This window comes from Ranitomeya variabilis, chromosome 6 (genome assembly GCF_051348905.1).
Source record: "Ranitomeya variabilis isolate aRanVar5 chromosome 6, aRanVar5.hap1, whole genome shotgun sequence".
Taxonomy (NCBI): domain Eukaryota; kingdom Metazoa; phylum Chordata; class Amphibia; order Anura; family Dendrobatidae; genus Ranitomeya; species Ranitomeya variabilis.
In genome coordinates, this window is record NC_135237.1 from 378,529,768 (window position 1) to 378,547,764 (window position 17,997).

At 41.4% G+C, this 17,997-nt stretch overlaps 1 protein-coding gene and 1 long non-coding RNA gene across 4 annotated transcripts in view; one reads left to right on the forward strand and one right to left on the reverse strand.

Moving 5' to 3' along the window:
* Positions 1 to 17,997, reverse strand: part of ZNF236 (zinc finger protein 236) — a 183,963-nt gene that overhangs the window by 82,900 nt on the left and 83,066 nt on the right. For all 3 annotated transcript variants that reach the window (XM_077270071.1, XM_077270072.1, XM_077270070.1), the window contains exons 16-21: positions 13,448 to 13,549; positions 13,211 to 13,365; positions 11,291 to 11,394; positions 11,028 to 11,179; positions 7,365 to 7,583; positions 2,007 to 2,292 (exon numbers count right to left, since the gene is read on the reverse strand). In XM_077270071.1, the coding sequence (XP_077126186.1) occupies positions 2,007 to 2,292; positions 7,365 to 7,583; positions 11,028 to 11,179; positions 11,291 to 11,394; positions 13,211 to 13,365; positions 13,448 to 13,549 (1,018 nt within the window). The remainder of the gene's footprint in view (positions 1 to 2,006; positions 2,293 to 7,364; positions 7,584 to 11,027; positions 11,180 to 11,290; positions 11,395 to 13,210; positions 13,366 to 13,447; positions 13,550 to 17,997) is intronic.
* LOC143782541 (uncharacterized) overlaps positions 1 to 17,997 on the forward strand; it is a 58,037-nt gene that overhangs the window by 2,908 nt on the left and 37,132 nt on the right. The window contains exon 2 of the long non-coding RNA XR_013216993.1: positions 2,134 to 2,216. This is a non-coding gene — a long non-coding RNA (uncharacterized LOC143782541). The remainder of the gene's footprint in view (positions 1 to 2,133; positions 2,217 to 17,997) is intronic.

A 17,997-nucleotide genomic window follows, 5' to 3' on the forward strand; every position in this document is an offset into this window, starting at 1 on the left:
TCATTCAACTGAAACTGCCCTAACTCAAGTGACCAATGACCTACTAACTGCCAAGAGCAAGCGACACTACTCTGCCCTCCTTCTCCTGGACCTGTTTTCTGCCTTCGACACTGTGGACCACTCCCTTCTGCTACAGATCCTCTCATCTCTCGGCATCACAGACTTGGCCCTATTCTGGATCTCATCATATCTGACAGACCGAACATTCAGTGTTTCCCTCCCCCACACGACCTCCTCACTTCGCCCCTTGTCAGTCGGTGGTCCTCAAGGCTCTGTTCTAGGACCCCTACTCTTCTCCATCTACACCTTCGGCCTTGGACAGCTCATAGAATCCCACGGTATGCAGTACTATCTTTACGCCGATGACACGCAGATCTACCTATCCGGACCTGACCTAACCTCCTTACTTACCAAAATCCCACACTGTATGTCTGCTATTTCAGCCTTCTTTTCTGCTCGTTTTCTAAAACTGAACACGGACAAAACAGAATTCATCATCTTTCCCCCATCTCACTCTACCCCTCCACCAGACCTATCCATCAATGTCAATAGCTGCTCACTTTCCCCAGTCCCACACGCCCGATGCCTCGGGGTGATCCTCGACTCTGCCCCCTCTTTCAAGCCACATATCCAAGCCCTTGCCTCCTCCTGCCGCCTCACTCAAAAATATTTCCCGGATCCGCGCATTCCTTGATCGCGACACCACAAAAACACTAGTGCATGCCCTTATCTCCTGCCTTGACTACTGCAACCTCCTACTCTCTGGACTCCCCTCTAGGACTCTGGCACCACTCCAATCCATCCTACACTCTGCTGCCCAACTAATCTACCTGTCTCCCTGCTATTCCCCAGCCTCTCCCCTATGTCAAGCCCTTCACTGGCTTCCTATCACCCAGAGACTCCAGTTCAAAATCCTCACAATGACATACAAAGCCATCCACAACCTATCTCCCCCATACATCTGTGACATGGTCTCCCGGCACCTACCTACACGCAACCTCCGATCCTCTCAAGACCTCCTTCTCTACTCCCCTCTCATCTCTTCTTCCCACAACCGCATCCAAGACTTCTCCCGTGCTTCCCCCATACTCTGGAACTCTCTACCCCAACACATCAGACTCTCACCTACCATAGAAACCTTCAAAAAGAACCTGAAGACTCATCTCTTCCGACAAGCCTACAGCGATCCTCAACCTACTGAACCGCCGCACAACCAGCTCTATCCTCTCCTAGTGTATCCTCACCCATCCCCTGCAGACTGTGATCCCTCGCGGGCAGGGTCCTCCCTCCTTATGTACCTTGTTTTTTGCTCATGTTTAATGAATTTGTCTACATTGCCCCGTATTCACATGTAAAGCGCCATGGAATAAATGGCGCTATAAAAATGTATAATAATAATAATAACACAGATAAATCCACCAAACGCCTACTCCAACAACAGCAACCTCCAACCATGCAACATAAGCTATCTCTGACAATGAGTGCTAGCCAAGATCCAGTTTATATAGGAGATGGGAGTGGCTAACAGTGCACAGCTGAAAGCCTTAACGCTCCAGGAGTCTCAACTAAGCAGATTAACCCCTTGAACTGCCAAAAGAAATTTACACCATTTAATATGAAGGTGATATGCTTCTAATCAGCGTAGGAGTAGGAGAAATCAGACTCTTCAGTCTTCTGGCTCCTCTCTCTAAACCAGTGACACACACTTGTAGAAAACATTCCCAAAGGATGGGAAGCTGGTATAGCAAGAAAGGGGGACCATGTCCCTATTAATGCCTATGGTTTTAGATTGGGATATTATAAAAGCTACTGTAAATCTGTTAAGTTGGTGTCCCAATACTTTTCTACGCATAGTGTAACCCTGCTAGAACCCCAACTGGAATGAATATCTAGATTCAGAACGGTATGAAAGCTTACATTTTCAGCCAATATATTTTGTTTTTTCATACAGAACGAAATTAACTGCACTGGTTAGAAGGTGAAAGGATTGAAAATAGATATTCTACCTGATTAGGTCACTGGGCTTCTTAAAGCTTTTGGGGCAATATGAACAGCAGTTGGCAAATTTGGGCTCGGTTTCCATTTCAGCCTCTTTATCTTTAATCTCACTTATACGATCTTTTTCTGCCGCAGATTGGACCAGCACCTTCTCAGAGATTGTGGCTCCTTCTCTTGGCCGAATCTTTGCCAACTCGGCAGTTTCCTCTTCTGTGAAGGTAATGACTCCTTGACGACATTTCCGTGATGCAGATCTTTCACCATTTTCATCCTCTTCTTCAAGGCAGACATCTCCTATTCAAAGTAGTTTAATGCATATTAATAAATAGGCCCAGAGCTTCAAGGGAATCTGTCAGAATGATCAACCCCCCTAAGCCGCTTATATGGGTACACAGGTCACAGAAAGTTGAATGAACTGATACCTTGATATCTGTGATCTTATTACAATGCAGAAAAAGCCTAATTGTTATTATGTAAATGAGGTATTAGGCTGTCTGGGTAAAACGAAGATCATCCAGAGAGTCCACCTCCAGAGCTAATCTTAACGCTTAGCAATGCCTCGGTATGTTGATCCCCTCATGGTATGTGTGATGTCAGGCTCCATTCATAAAAGCTCGGGCACACACAGATTGCCACTATCCTCACTTCTGCACAATGTTCAGATATGTTATACAAGAGGAAGATGAAACCAATGTCTTTGGCCTCTCTGACCTTTCCCGGCGCTGCGCACTGCAGTACTTTGCTCTGCCCTCAACAGGGCAGATAAAGTACGCCTGCGCAGGAGCCGCGGCAGGAAGAAAAGAAGAGGACATCATCGTATGAAGATGGGAGGCGCTGGACCCGGACCGCGACGCCCATCGGATCGGACAGCACCGGGATCGCCCCTGGGTGAGTATAATCTAACGTGTTTTTCTTATCTTTCAGGTTACATCGGGGGCTTATCTACAGTATTACAGAATGCTCTAGATAAGCCCCTGATGCTGGTGGCCTTAGCTTATAGGTGATTTTCGGGGTGACAGATTTCCCTTTAAAGGGGTACTCTGGGGAGATAAATTTTTGTACTGTCCCTGCGCTCAAATTATAAAGATGAGATACCCATTGCAGTTCTAATATATGTACTTGTTTTTATCATGTATACCCCTTTTCACATGTAAAGCACCATGGAATAAATAGCGCTATAATAATAAATAATAATAATAATTTATAACACTTGTAATTAAGTGTGACAGGATCTGCTCCTCACTGCTCCCCCTCCCATCTGGCTGTTACTCACAGGGGGTAGCTGCACACTGCCGTGTGTTGTAACGTCCCAAGCAGGAGGGGGGAGCAGTGAAGAGTAGCTCCTGTCATACTGAATTACAAGTGTTATAAAGATAATAGAATTGCGCTAGGCATCTCATCTATATAGTTTATGAGGGCAAGGACAGAACAAAAATGTATCTCTCTGGAGCACCCCTGTAATACCTCATTTACATATTAAGAAAAAAGTGGATTACTCTGTAATAAAATATTAGATCACAGCTGACCTGCATGCCCATATAGACTGCTTAGAAGGACGTCGATACTTCTGACAGATTCCCTTTAAAGTACATCAAGGTATGTTATTATGCAACCATTCAATAAATGAAGTACAGAATTCATAACATTAGTAAAGCCACCAGAACACTTTAGACCGCTATTGTCCCTGTGATACAGTAACATGTCTTTTTCCGGTGGCGTAACTAGCCCCGCTGCAAAGTTTGTATGCTGCTCAGATGTATTGGCCCTTGTAGCGTTCTAAATCCTATAAAGACATACATGCTTGTACCCCTTTTTTATTATGTAGTATTTTTCCATTTTCTGGGCCCTAACATATATATAGGTCCCCCATCCTGTTATATATATATCAAATCCTGAGCCCCTTCCTGGTATACATGTCTTCCATCCTGGTATATTTGTTCCCTGTTCTACAATAAAAAAGACCCATTCTTCTGACCTTCCTCTGTTCCCTCAATCTCTTCTTCAGGGCCTGTGTGGGAGGGGGGCCCAATGATCCCAGCGCCTACTTCAGCTGGATGTGTGTCTGAGGATGCACATTCAGCTGAAGTATATTACGACGCAGGGACTCTCCAGCAATACACGCCATCGGCCAATCAGAAAACAGCAACTGACATCGGTGTGCCTATGGCGACACATGACATCACTGCTATGAGACACCAATACCCGGCATGCCAATGTCATATGCTGACCTTTGAATGGCCGGTGGCATGTATTGCAGGGAGTCCCAGCACAGCAATACACTTCAGCTGAATGTGCATCCTCGGACCCACATCCAGCTGAAGTAGGCGCTGGGGTCGGCAGGTATCCCTCCCGCAAGTGCCCGCTAGCACCCCCTGCAACCGTGATCGTTATGCCCCTGGCTTTTTCAGATATATTTTCTGCTACCAACATAAGAACAAATCTTACAACAGGTTCCATATGTCAAACCTTATAAGAAAAATGTATTTTAAGTAATAAATAGTTATCAGAAAAGGAAGTATTTGTATAAAATAGATATGTGAAGAACAACTCCATTATAAGTAAATGGAAGGTTTTATTTTAAGATAATTACAACAGATGAGGAAGACTAGAATATCTGTTTGTGTCAATGGCTAATTGAGGACCCTTAATCTTCAAGAATAGTCTGATTGGTCAGAAATCTGTGTGTAAATGGAGCTTTAATTAAACGGGGGTTTCTTAAATACATCATTGTTTAAATGCACTTGAATTGTCCAGCGAAGACCATAACTACAGATCTGTTTTAATAATATGTAGTTTTACAATTACTAAATTATAAACTACTTCTAGTAATATCATAGAGCAATAAGGTTAATGTTTCTTGAAGAAAATGTGTGTATGAGCATATAGATATTAGCCCTGGCTGAGGTTATGAATTTTGTACTTTAGTTTTTGTAGGTCAACATTAGTAATACAATATGTATACACATACACAGTATATATGGAAAAAAAAGTAAAATGCTTTAAAAAAGTTTTAGTTGTTTATTTTTATTAATTAGCAAAAGTGAATGAACTAAAGATAAAGGTAAATCATTAATATTTGGTGTGACCGCCCTTCACAAAGGTATGGCAGGAAACTAAGCTGTACATGTACCAGTAGACAAGTAATTATCAGGGCACGCTCACCCGTTCAGATCACAGTCCTCTCCCCTCTGTTTCTGGCGGAGGCTGCCAACACTAGAGGACATTTCCTCCCACACCCAGACCACGGTCTCTCACCTGTGCAGCAATCCAGGCGCTTCTCCTGGCTCAGTTTGGTCAGCTCCCAGCAGAATCCACACCCTGCTCTGTTCCCCAGCACACTGACAAGTGAGCGCCCAGCCCAGCTCCCTAGACATAGCTAGCCAGTTACATCTAATTCAGTGCTAGAAATTAACCTAGTCCTATCTGGCTTCCTCAGAACTGGAAGCGACCAGTGGGACCCAGATACACCCGTCTGCTGTTTGGAGAAGTCTAGCCAGAGGTGGTCTTCATGGAAGAAACGCAGCCAATAAGCCACACTTTCCACATGATAAAGAAGGTCAAATGACTCAACTATGCACGAAAAACATAGGAACTTGGGTGCAGAAAAATGGCAGCAGGTGTTGAACTGATGAAGCAAAATGTGAAAGATTTGGTGTATCAGAAGGCTGTTCATCGAAGGGCTGGAGAGCTGAACCATAATGAGTGTCTGCAGTCAACACTGAAGCATGGTGGTTACTTTCAAGCTTGATACTGCATTTTAGCAAAGGGAGTTTGGTCAAGCTTAATGGTACCCAAAGTTGAAAAATACAGGCAGATGCTTATTTATCATGCAAAACCATCAGAGACACATCCGATTGGCTCAATCATTTATTCTGCAGTAGAACAACAGTTCCAAACAAAACAGCCAATGTCATTAAAAACTTTCTTCAGCATAAATAAGTACAAGGAGTTCAGAAATTAATGATATGATCCCCACAGAGCTCTGAGCTCAACATTATCCAGTCTGTCTAGGATTGCATAAAGAGAGAAGGATTTGCACAAGTCTGCATCCACAGAAGATTTGTGGTTTGTTTTCCAAGATGTTTGGAACAACCTCATTGTCAAGTTCCTTCAACAATTGTGTGCAAGTGTGCCTAGAAGAAATATTGCTTCAACAATTGTGTGCAAGCATACCTAGAAGAAATATTGCTTCAACAATTGTGTGCAAGCATACCTAGAAGAAATATTGCTTCAACAATTGTGTGCAAGCATACCTAGAAGAAATATTGCTTCAACAATTGTGTGCAAGCATACCTAGAAGAAATATTGCTTCAACAATTGTGTGCAAGCGTACCTAGAAGAAATATTGCTTCAACAATTGTGTGCAAGCGTACCTAGAAGAAATATTGCTTCAACAATTGTGTGCAAGCGTGCCTAGAAGAAATATTGCTTCAACAATTGTGTGCAAGCGAACCTAGAAGAAATATTGCTTCAACAATTGTGTGCAAGCGTACCTAGAAGAAATATTGCTTCAACAATTGTGTGCAAGTGTACCTAGAAGAAATATTGCTTCAACAATTGTGTGCAAGTGTACCTAGAAGAAATATTGCTTCAACAATTGTGTGCAAGCGTACCTAGAAGAAATATTGCTTCAACAATTGTGTGCAAGCGTACCTAGAAGAAATATTGCTTCAACAATTGTGTGCAAGCGTACTTAGAAGAAATATTGCTTCAACAATTGTGTGCAAGTGTACCTATAAGAAATATTGCTTCAACAATTGTGTGCAAGTGTACCTATAAGAAATATTGCTTCAACAATTGTGTGCAAGTGTACCTAGAAGAAATATTGCTTCAACAATTGTGTGCAAGCGTACCTAGAAGAAATATTGCTTCAACAATTGTGTGCATGTGTACCTAGAAGAAATATTGCTTCAACAATTGTGTGCAAGCGTACCTAGAAGAAATATTGCTTCAACAATTGTGTGCAAGTGTACCTAGAAGAAATATTGCTTCAACAATTGTGTGCATGTGTACCTAGAAGAAATATTGCTTCAACAATTGTGTGCATGTGTACCTAGAAGAAATATTGCTTCAACAATTGTGTGCAAGTGTACCTAGAAGAAATATTGCTTGATACAATTCTGAAGGAAAAGGTTGATTACACCAAATAATGATTTACTTAGATTTCTCTTTTTTTCATTCACCTTCCATTTTGTTCATTGATAAAAATAAACTATTATCATTTCTATTTTTTAAAGTATTTTTACTTTGCAGCATTTTTCCTACGTCCACCTAAAACATTTGCTCAGAACTGTATACATGTATTTATTACCTAAATACACACATACAAGTTTTTTTTTAATCAGTCAGCCTATACAGAGGCTTACCTTCCTCTCTTGCGCTCCCCTCATTTTCTGACACATGACCTGGAGATATATTCTGGTGCTTCTTCATATGCTTTTTACAGTGCACAGTCGTTCTGAAGGTCTCATCACAGAACGGGCACTTGTAGGGCTTCATGCTGATATGGGTGGACATATGCCTGGTCAGACTGCCATTTGTAGTGAAGGAAGCATTACAGATAGTGCAGCTATAAGCTTTAACCCCTGAAACGATAGAAACAAAATCTAATCAACATTCTTAAAGGAGCCCATGCTACATATTAGGTGCTATGTAAATATCGTTATTAGAACAGTTGCTATGTTTACCCTTAAAATGGTAATAATCGAGATAAATAAGGATGTTAGAAAGCTTTTGTAGTGATCTAAAATTCAGCAGTAGAACCCTTATTTCAATGTTGATCCAGTCTGATGTCCACTGATCTGCTATTGAAGCCTTCATCTGTTATCGGTGTCCTGTTTTCTTCTGCCCAAAAAAAGCAGCCACAGAGACATAGGAAGACATGTGAAAGGTCTGAACCATACCTCCTCTGTCATTTTTCTTAGCGCAATGTGGTTATTGGCACAGGTCCATTCAACACCAAAAGAAAAACAGGCAAGGCGCGTTTCAGACTTTCCTCAGTGTTCCTCAACCCTCTATAGATCCTTCATACTCACATATCCTCTGTTTCACTGAGTATGCATGTGTTCTCAATAGGAAAGGAAAGAGTATCCACCAGTCTCCTTTGGCCAAGGATTATCTTGAATATCTGAACAATAACGCCTCTAACATCTGCCAAAGGGGTTCAGAAAGCCCCAAGACATGTTAGATCATCATTTGGTCAAAAGTGGCAGATTCAGCTAATAAACATGAAATGTACAGTGGGGAAATAAGTATTTGATCCCTTGCTGATTTTTGTAAGTTTGCCCATTGACAAAGACATGAACAGTCAATTTTATGGGTAGGTTAATTTTAACATTGAGAGATAGAATATCAAAAATATAATCCAGAAAATCCCATTGTATAAATTATATAAATATATTTGCATTTTGCAGTGAGAAATAATTATTTGATCCCTACCAACCATTAAGAGTTATGGCTCCTACAGACCAGATAGACGCTCCTAATCAACTTGTTACCTTCATTAAAGACCTCTGTCTTACATAGACACCTTTATAAAAGACTCCTGTCCACAGACTCAAGTAATCAATCAGACTCAAACCTCTACAACATGGGCAAGACCAAAGAGCTTTATAAGGATGTCAGGGACAAGATCATAGACCTGCACAAAGCTGGAATGGGCTACAAAACCATAAGTAAGATGCTGGGTGAGCAGGAGATAACTGTTGGTGCAATAGTAAGAAAATGGAAAAAATACAAAATGACTGTCAATCAACATCGATCTGGGGAACCATGCAAAATCTCACCTCGTGGGGTATCCTTGATCATGAGGAAGGTGAGAGATCAGCCTAAACATACACGGGGGGAACTTGTTAATGATCTCAAGGCAGCTGGGACCACAGTCACCCAAAAAAAAATTGGTAACACATTATGCCGTAAAGGTTTAAAATCCTGCAGTGCCCGCAAGGTCCCCCTGCTCAAGAAGGCACATGTGCAGGCCCTACTGAAGTTTGCCAATGAACACCTGGCTGATTCTGTGAGTGATTTGGAGAAGGTGCTGTGGTCAGATGAGATAAAAATTGAGGTCTTTGTCATTAACTCAACTCGCCTTGTTTGGAGGAAGAGAAATGCTGCCTATGACCCAACACCATCCCCACTGTCAAGCATGTAGGTGGAAACATTATGTTTTGGGGGTGTTTCTCTGCTAAGGGCACAGAACTACTTCACCACATCAATGGGAGAATGGATGGAGCCATGTACCATAAAATCCTGAGTGGCAATCTCCTTCCCTCCGCCAGGACATTAAAAATGGGTCGTGGCTGGGTCTTCCAGCAAGACAATGACCCAAAACATACAGCCAAGGCAACAAAGGAGTGGCTCAAAAAGAAGCACAATAAGGTCATGGAGTGGCCTAGTCAGTCTCCAGACCTTAATCCCATAAAACACTTACAGAGGGAGTTGAAACTTCGAGTTGCCAAGCGACAGCCTGAAAATCTTAATGATTTAGAGATGATCTGCAAAGAGGAGTGGACCAGAATTCCTCCTGACATGTGCGCAAACCTGATCATCAACTACAAAAAACGTCTGACTGCTGTACTTGCCAACAAGGTTTTTGCCACCAAGTATTAAGTCTTGTTTGCCAGAAGGATCAAATACTTCTTTCTCACTGCAAAATGCAAATAAATGTATATCATTTATACAATATGCTTTTCTGGATTTTATTTTTGATATTCTATCTCTCAAATGTTAAAATTAACCTACCCTTACAATTATAGACTGTTCATATCTTTGTTAGTGAGCAAACGTACAAAATCAGCAAGGGATCAAATTCAGCAAGGGATCAAATACTTATTTCCCCCATTGTATGTGATCTTTCTTATGGCGTCTCTGATTCATTCTTATCTTAAAAGGGAATCTGTCAGCAGGATTTCAGCCTCCAAAAATAATTATATGTCCATGTGGTTCTTTCAAAGACAAGTCCAGCAATACCTTTAAATGGCCAGCCCGATCCGTTACTTAGAAGTCAGCATTTGAACTGATATGCAAATAAGGCTGTGGATCTGAAACCTCTGTCACTCCAGCTCTATTCCCTATCCAGCACCGCCTCCTCCTGCTTGACTGACAGCTCCTTTGCCTGAAGTCACAAAGAATAGATGCTGTCCGTCAAGTAGGAGGAGGTGGCACTGGGTGGGGAAGAGAACTGGAGTGACTAAGGCTTCAGACCTACCAAAGCTCTTCAGCCTCATTTCCATATCACTTCAAGCACTGATTACTCAGTAATGGAGGAACAGACTGGCCATATACAGTAATGGTATTGCTGGATTGGTCTTTGAAAGAGCTACATGTGACTATAACTGTGATGAAATCCTGCTGACAGATTGTCTTTAATTATAGTAGCTGACTACTAAGCTGTCTCCCTTCTACAATTTATTCAAAATGCACAAATCAGACTCTTTTTTTTCTGTTAGGTACAGCAATGTATTTACAATGTACCAGTCTCAGCACTGGTTTCCCATTCACTCCAGAATTTAAATGAAACATACTACAATCACTCACAAAGCTTCCCATAGCGCTGAACCTCCCTATATCTTCTGTCTCATCTTTACCACCCCACCTGTGCCCCATGTTCTGCCAACTATTCAAGATAATCCTACTTCATAATCCAAACTTCCTACTTCAATCTCCAAGACTTTTCTTGTGCTGCAGCAATTCTCTGGAATGTGCTAACCTAGACAATCAGAATCATTCCCGACAGCCACAGTTAAGCTTGCCCTAGAAATACCATTTTTGGCAGAAATTTCACAGTTCATAAATTGAATCCTATTCTTTTGTTTATTAGTTTGTTACTTTATAATGTCCAGTAGTTTTAATAAACGTGCCTTCAGAAACATAAAGGCACAGAGGAACCAGTCAGCATTCAATCTGACACTATATAGCATCATGAATCAGAGAAGACCTCTGGAACAATAAGCATTTTAGAGAAAAGACATTTACAAAACCTTGGTGGATGCAAAGTAAATTAAGTTCTGTAGATATACAGAACACTTTACCTGTATGAGTCTTTTCATGTGATTTAAGTACTCCAGATGAAACAAAACCACGGCCACATATAGAGCACTTATATGGCCTTTCTCCAGTATGTGATCGAACGTGTTGCTTTAAATGACTGGACTTCTTGAAACCTTTATTACAGTACTCACATCTGTATTAGAAAAGAATGTATTGTAAAGGTTTGCAGCTGCATTTTAGCCTTCTCAAAAGAATACAGCAATTTTATACAAATAAAAATACAACATCTTTATATAGTACTGGCCTGTAGGCACGTCTGCTCTGGTCCTCTGTAGACTCCAGAAATTGAGCTCGTTGAGTCTGAAGTTCAATTTCTTCCTGTGCGTCCTCCTGAATTAAGCGGGCAGTCTGAGAACCAGAAGAGACAAGTAGGTACTTGTACTTAGTGAATGGCTTTCAAGTCTGCTCCTTACATTTGTATGGTGCCATAGGGGTGAGTGCCAATGGGTACACTGTATGAAAAACCAGCAAAACATTTGAAGCCTGCAAACAAAATGCCCTCATGTAAAAAGTAATAGTGCTTTCTTCAGAACAAAGCAGAGCAAGAACACTGTTGGAAAGACAGAAAAATGAAGTTCTGTTGAAACGTTTTAGAAGAGAAAAAGAAATGCCTTCAAGAATGACGTAGTACAGGCATACTGGCGACTCAAAATGTCAGCAACACAATGGGGGGAAATGTTACTACACTTTAAGATGACAGCAAAGTCCTATATACATTTATACAATGTAACGTACAGTATTTGTACGTAAGGAAATAAGGATTTGCTAGTCAGCAAGTAGTTCAGGGTCAGCAGAGGCCATCTGTATGAGGCAGATGCCAAGCCTTCACACCTCCACTCTATTCACGGTCTATGGGACCAGCTGTAGGACCCCCAGAGATCTGCCATCCATAGGTGAATAATGTACAAACCCTTTCATGAGAATCCTTTACCAGGTTTTTTCCAACAGGATTATATAGAGACAGGGACCATGATTTCAACCATGCATCAGTTACTGGGCTGCTTGCTGTAGTTTTGATAACCTCCTGCTGATAAAACAGTGATTGTGTCTCTAGAGGAATAGTGAATGTGCTGCCATGTAGTCCTTCATATACATAAATGCCATTTAATCCTGCCCCTACCACTGATTGACAGCTTTCTGTGAACACTGTGCATAGATGGAAAGCTACTAATCAGTCATGGGAGCAGGGTTACACAGGGCTCAGCCTTCAGACAGCTCCTAGATCTGCAGAAGATAACAAAGTGATGTTATCAAAACTGCAGCGAGCAGCTCAATAAGTGACATATCGCTGGAATACAGTATACAGACAGGACAGCAGGGGATCGCAGCTGATTCTTTCTGTGACGTAAAACATTTTTTAAAAAGAGGCAGGGAAAAGTTTTACCTCACGGAAAGAATCACCTGTGATCCTGTGCTGTAATGTCTGTATACTCTTGCTTCCCCCCCTGCCCAGATGTGGTATGATCAGACCATATTTCTGTACGGTCAGAAACAGCCATTTCACAATACATAGCAGGGGCACATTAATAAGATTATCTCAATTCTTATTCAATTGTGGAAATTATTATTATTCCAAGATCTATTAATTAACATCTATATATGTGGAAACGTCTGGTATCTAGACACAAAATCATTTCTTAGGATGCCTAATATGGGTTTCAGAAACATATTTTCATTCCATATGCTGTATGTGTCTGCAAAGGACTGCGCAGATTACGGTTAGCCTGCCAATATGGGCGATTTCCACATGCACCTCAAATCTGTCAGGGTAAAAAGATCACAGCAGGAACAAGTGTGTTCTGATTTACAGACCACACTAGTGCATGGAAATAGTAGACAACCCCTGCAGCGGTCTGCTGTGCGGACGAGCACCGGAAACCAGTCAGAGTTGCAATTTGTAGATGTGGCTGGTCTGCAAATTTCCATGCTCACCATGTACTGTGGGGATGAAAAGGTTTTAACGTGATTAAGAGAGAGGACGGGATAGGTGACTGATAAACTAGGCCACTGGAGCCAATATGGCAGGCCTCGGGAGTTGTCAGGCAGCTACTTCCTGTCTCTGAGGGCACAAAGTGTGAGATATCTGGGATCATTTCTAGTGACGTAAGAACTGTCAAAAATGAAAAGTTATCAGTATAGGAGATCAGCTAGTTAGTAGACTCACCACGTTAATGGCATCTGCAGTGGGCACCTCCAGAAGTGCTGGCTGCTGGTAACTTGTCGAGAGAGCCTGAGACTCGAGCGTGCTGGAATCCTGCAGCTGCTGCACAGTTGAGAACGCTGTTGGTTGGCTGAATCCATCAGTCACAGTGAAACCTACTATCAGACGTGAGAAAATCCATATTAAATGCCTTCATCTAGGGCATATACATAATTCTGTAATTCTACTGTACTCCCATACCTTGAGAAAGCCCCTGCTGGTCAAACGGCTGTGGAGGCAAAACTGGGGCTTCATAATGGCCAATGTTTTCTTGCAGAGAATGCTGAGAAGTAACAAATCTATCTGAAAATGTATAAAAAGTTGATGAGGAAAACAGTACAATTTCCACTTCCTTCCTAAAGCTTTACATATTTTCTGACAATTACAAATTACCATCTGGAGGATTTATACATCACCATTTTCACCCTTTAAACCCCTTGAGGACAGCAGCCATTTTTCATTTTTGCACATTTGTTTCCTCCTTTTTTTCCCCAAAAGCCATAACGGTTTTATTTTTCTGTCAATAGTCATATGAAGAGTTCTTTTATTTTGTATGACACTACTGACTATTATATACTGAAAAACTGTGGAACAACAATCCAAGAGGGTTGAAATGGTGACAAAAAAATCCACAATTCTGCCATGCTTTTCTGCTGCAGTTTTCATTTATACCATTTTGGGGTGCATAGGATGGCTTGATCGCTTTTTATTGTATTTTCTGTGGGAAGCAACTAAAAACTGTACAGCTCTTGAGTTTTGGTTTTTTTACTTCTCTAGCGTACAGGTTAAATATGTTTATATATATTTATAGATCAGAGTTTCATGAACTATAGGATACCAAACATGTTTTTTTTTAATTGCCTTTTTTTAACTGAGAAAAGGAAGCAAATTAATAAAATGTATGTTTATATCATTTATAAAAACAGTATAAATTATAAAAAATATTTTAAAAAAAATATATAGTGTGTGTGAGTGTGCATATATATCGATATACATAAACGCATATAATAATTATTATTTTCTTACTTTTATTATTCTTTGATAATTTTTTAGTCCCCCTAGGGGACTTAAAGCTTGTAATTCTTTGGTCTCTTGTTTGGGTCACTTGTACAAGATCATTACAGTAAACAGTGATATTAACATTTTCCTAAACCAACATGGCAGTAACATGAGCTTTCAGATTCAGTAGACTTCCGTGGCAACTCTTTGGAAAACATTGCATCGTCTGAGGTGTAGGGTGAAGGGGACAGGTGGAAGTGCAGTCAAACAGACCATTTAAAGGGAACCCGTCACCATGACTATGCTGTCCAATCGGCAGGCACTATGTTATAGAGCAGAAGATGAGCAGATTGATAAATAGTTTTCTGAGTAAAGTTTCCGTGTAACCTGAGTTTTCTTCATTTAATTATCTGCTCTTTCTGGGATCTTTGGTCCAGTGGGCGGTCCGATCAGTGACTGACAGCTCTCTCTGCATGTACACTTATACAAAGAAAGCTGTCAGTCATTGACAGGACCACCCACTGGACCCAAATCAATCTGCTCAGCTCCCCTGATTTATAAAATGGAGCCTGCAGATTGAATGTCATTTTTGTGGTGCCAGGTTCCCTTTAAATGCTAGTATCAGTAATTGACAGTGGCATCTAACTGGTGTAGGAAAGCAGGAAGTGAGGTCCTGAATGGCAGATATGTTTCACCGAGGTGGTTGACCTCAGTAATGTAAAGTCTGCATCAGTAACATTAGTTTACTGACAGTTTTAATTTAACTGGATTTTGGGTCCAGGATTTAGGAGTAGCCAAAAGAGTCTGAGTGGAAAAGGTAGTTCCCATAATCCAGATCGGGGCTTACAGGCCTAATAACAGCAGCTGAGTTAGCTCAGCAGAGTGGAGTTGGCTACGTTCACATTTGCGTTGCGTCGGGCGCAGGTTCGGCGATGCATATATTTAACATGGGGGCGCATGGACATGCGTTGTCTTGCGTTTTGTGACGCATGCGTCATTTAAAGGAGACAGTATGTGAATGAGTGAGTGTGTGTGGCTTGCGAAAGTATTCACCCCTTCCCACCTTGGCTTTTACCTATTATGCTACATTAGAACCTGTGTTTAAATATTTTTGTAATCTGAGTTGTGTATAAAGCATCAGCATTAAATAGTCTAAGTTAGTGAAGTGAGAAAAATGTAGGCATAAATTACATTTATGGGATCAAATAGCTAAAATTGGCATGTGCATATGTATTCACCCCTCTTGCTATGAAGCCCCTAAAAATTTGTGGTACAAGCAATTACCTTCAGTAGTCATATGCTTAGTGAGCAGAAATCCCCCTGTGTGCAATCTAAGTGTCCCATGGTCTGTCAGTATATACACACCTTTACTGAAAGGCCACAGAGGCTGCAACACCATTAATCCCTTCACCACCTTGGGCTTTTCCATTTTTGAGTTTTCGCTTTTTGCTTCCCTTCTCAGCGACATACCTTTTTATTTTTCCGTCAATATGGTCGTGTGAGGACTTGTTATTTGCAGGACGAGTTATACTTTTGAACGTCATCATTGGTTTTACCATATACTGTACTGAAAAACGGGGAAAAAATTCAAAGTGCAGTGAAATTGCAAACAAAAGTGCAATTCCACAATTGTTATTTTTTTTTTTTTTTTACCATGTTCACTAAATGCTAAAACTGACATGATATTATGATTCTACAGGTCATTGTGAGTTCCTAGATACTAAACATGTCTAGGTTCTTTTTTATTTAAGTAGTGGAAAAAAAAATCCTAAGTTTGTAAAAAAAAAAAAATGGTACCATTTTCCGAGACATATAGAATCTATATTTTTCATGATCTGAGGCTGGGTGAGAGCTTATTTTTTGCGTGCAGAGCTGTAATTTTTATTGATACCATTTTGGAGTAGATATGATGTTTCTATCGCCATTATTACATTTTATTGCAATATTGTAGCAACCCATAAGACGTAAGTCTGGCGTTTTTGTTTTTTTCTCGCTACGCTATTTACCGAACTGATAAATTATTTTCATAAATTGATGCATCAGGGGATTCAAAATACCAAAAATGTTTATATTTAGTTTTATTTTAAATGCGACAAATTGGGGGTGATTTGAAGTTTTATATTTTTTATTTTTTTAACTTTTGTATTGTCTTCAATAGTCTCCATGGGAGACTAGAAGCTGCGATCATCTGATTGCCTGTGCTACATATAGCAGGGCTTCATAGGAGGCCTTTACTTACACACAAAAACTGTAAGGCTCATTTTGAGCTTTTCAAAAGTCATGTCGGAGACTCACCAAATATATGGAGGAAGGTGCTGTGGTCCGATGAGACCAAAATTGACCTTATTGACAACATCTGGTGCCAAACCAACACAGCTTGTTATCTCAAGAACACCAACCCCACAGTGAAATATGGTGGTGGTAGCATCATGCTGTGAGGATATTTTTTGATGCGAAATACAGTGATATTCTTGAGCAAAACCTGTTTCACTCTGTCAGTGGTTTGAGACTGGGATGACAAAGGTTCACCTTGCAACAAGACAATGACCCGAAGCATACTCCTAAAGAAACACCTGAGTGGTTTAACCCCTTTCTGACCTCAGACGGGATAGTACGTCCGAGGTCAGAACCTCTGCCTTGATGCGGGCTCCGGCGGTGAGCCCGCATCAAAGCCGGGACATGTCAGCTGTTTTGAACAGCTGACATGTGCCCACAATAGCGGCGGGTGAAATCGCGATTCACCCTCCGCTATTAACTAGTTAAATGCCGCTGTCAAACGCAGATAGCGGCATTTAACCAGCGCTTCCGGCCGGGCGGCCGTAAATGAGCGCATCGCTGAACCCCGTCACATTATCGGGGGTCAGAGATGCTTCTGTATAGTAACCATAGAGGTCCTTGAGACCTCTATGGTTACTGATCCCCGGTAGCTGTGAGCGCCACCCTGTGGTCGACGCTCATAGCACACCTTCATTTCTGCTGCATTGCAGCGATCTGATGATCGCTGCTATGTAGCAGAGGTGATCGAGTTGTGCCAGCTTCTAGCCTCCTATGGAGGCTATGGAAGCATGGCAAAAGTAAAAAAAAAGAAGTAAACAAAATTGTGAAAAAAATAAAAAAAATATAAAAAAGTTTAAATCACCCCCCTTTCGCCTCATTCAAAATAAATCAATAAAAAAAAAAATCAAACCTACACATATTTGGTATCGCCGCGTTCAGAATTGCCCGATCTATCAATAAAAAAAAAAGCATTAACCTGATCGCTAAACAGCGTAGCGAGGAAAAAATTAGGCCTCTTTCACACTAGCGTCGTGCACTGCACGTCGCTATGCGTCGTTCTGTAGAAAAAACGCATCCTGCAAAATTGCTTGCAGGATGCGTTTTTTCTCCACAGACTTGAATTAGCGACGCAGTGCGACGCATTGCCACACGTCGCAACCGTCGGACCGTCGGCACAAAAAACCATGTAACTTTTTTTGTGCATCGATAGAGTCTTTTCCGACCGCGCATGCGCGGCCGGAACTCCGCCCCCGCCTCCCCGCACCTCACAATGGGGCAGCGGATGCGATGTAAAACAGCATCCGCTGCCCCCGTTGTGCGGCGTTTCCACACTATGCGTCGGTGCGCTGCAACGTCGCATAGCGACGTGCAGTGCACGACGCTAGCGTGAAAGTAGCCTTAAAAATGCCAGAATTACATTTTTTTGATCGCCACGACATTGCATTAAAATGCAGTAACGGGCGATCAAAATAACG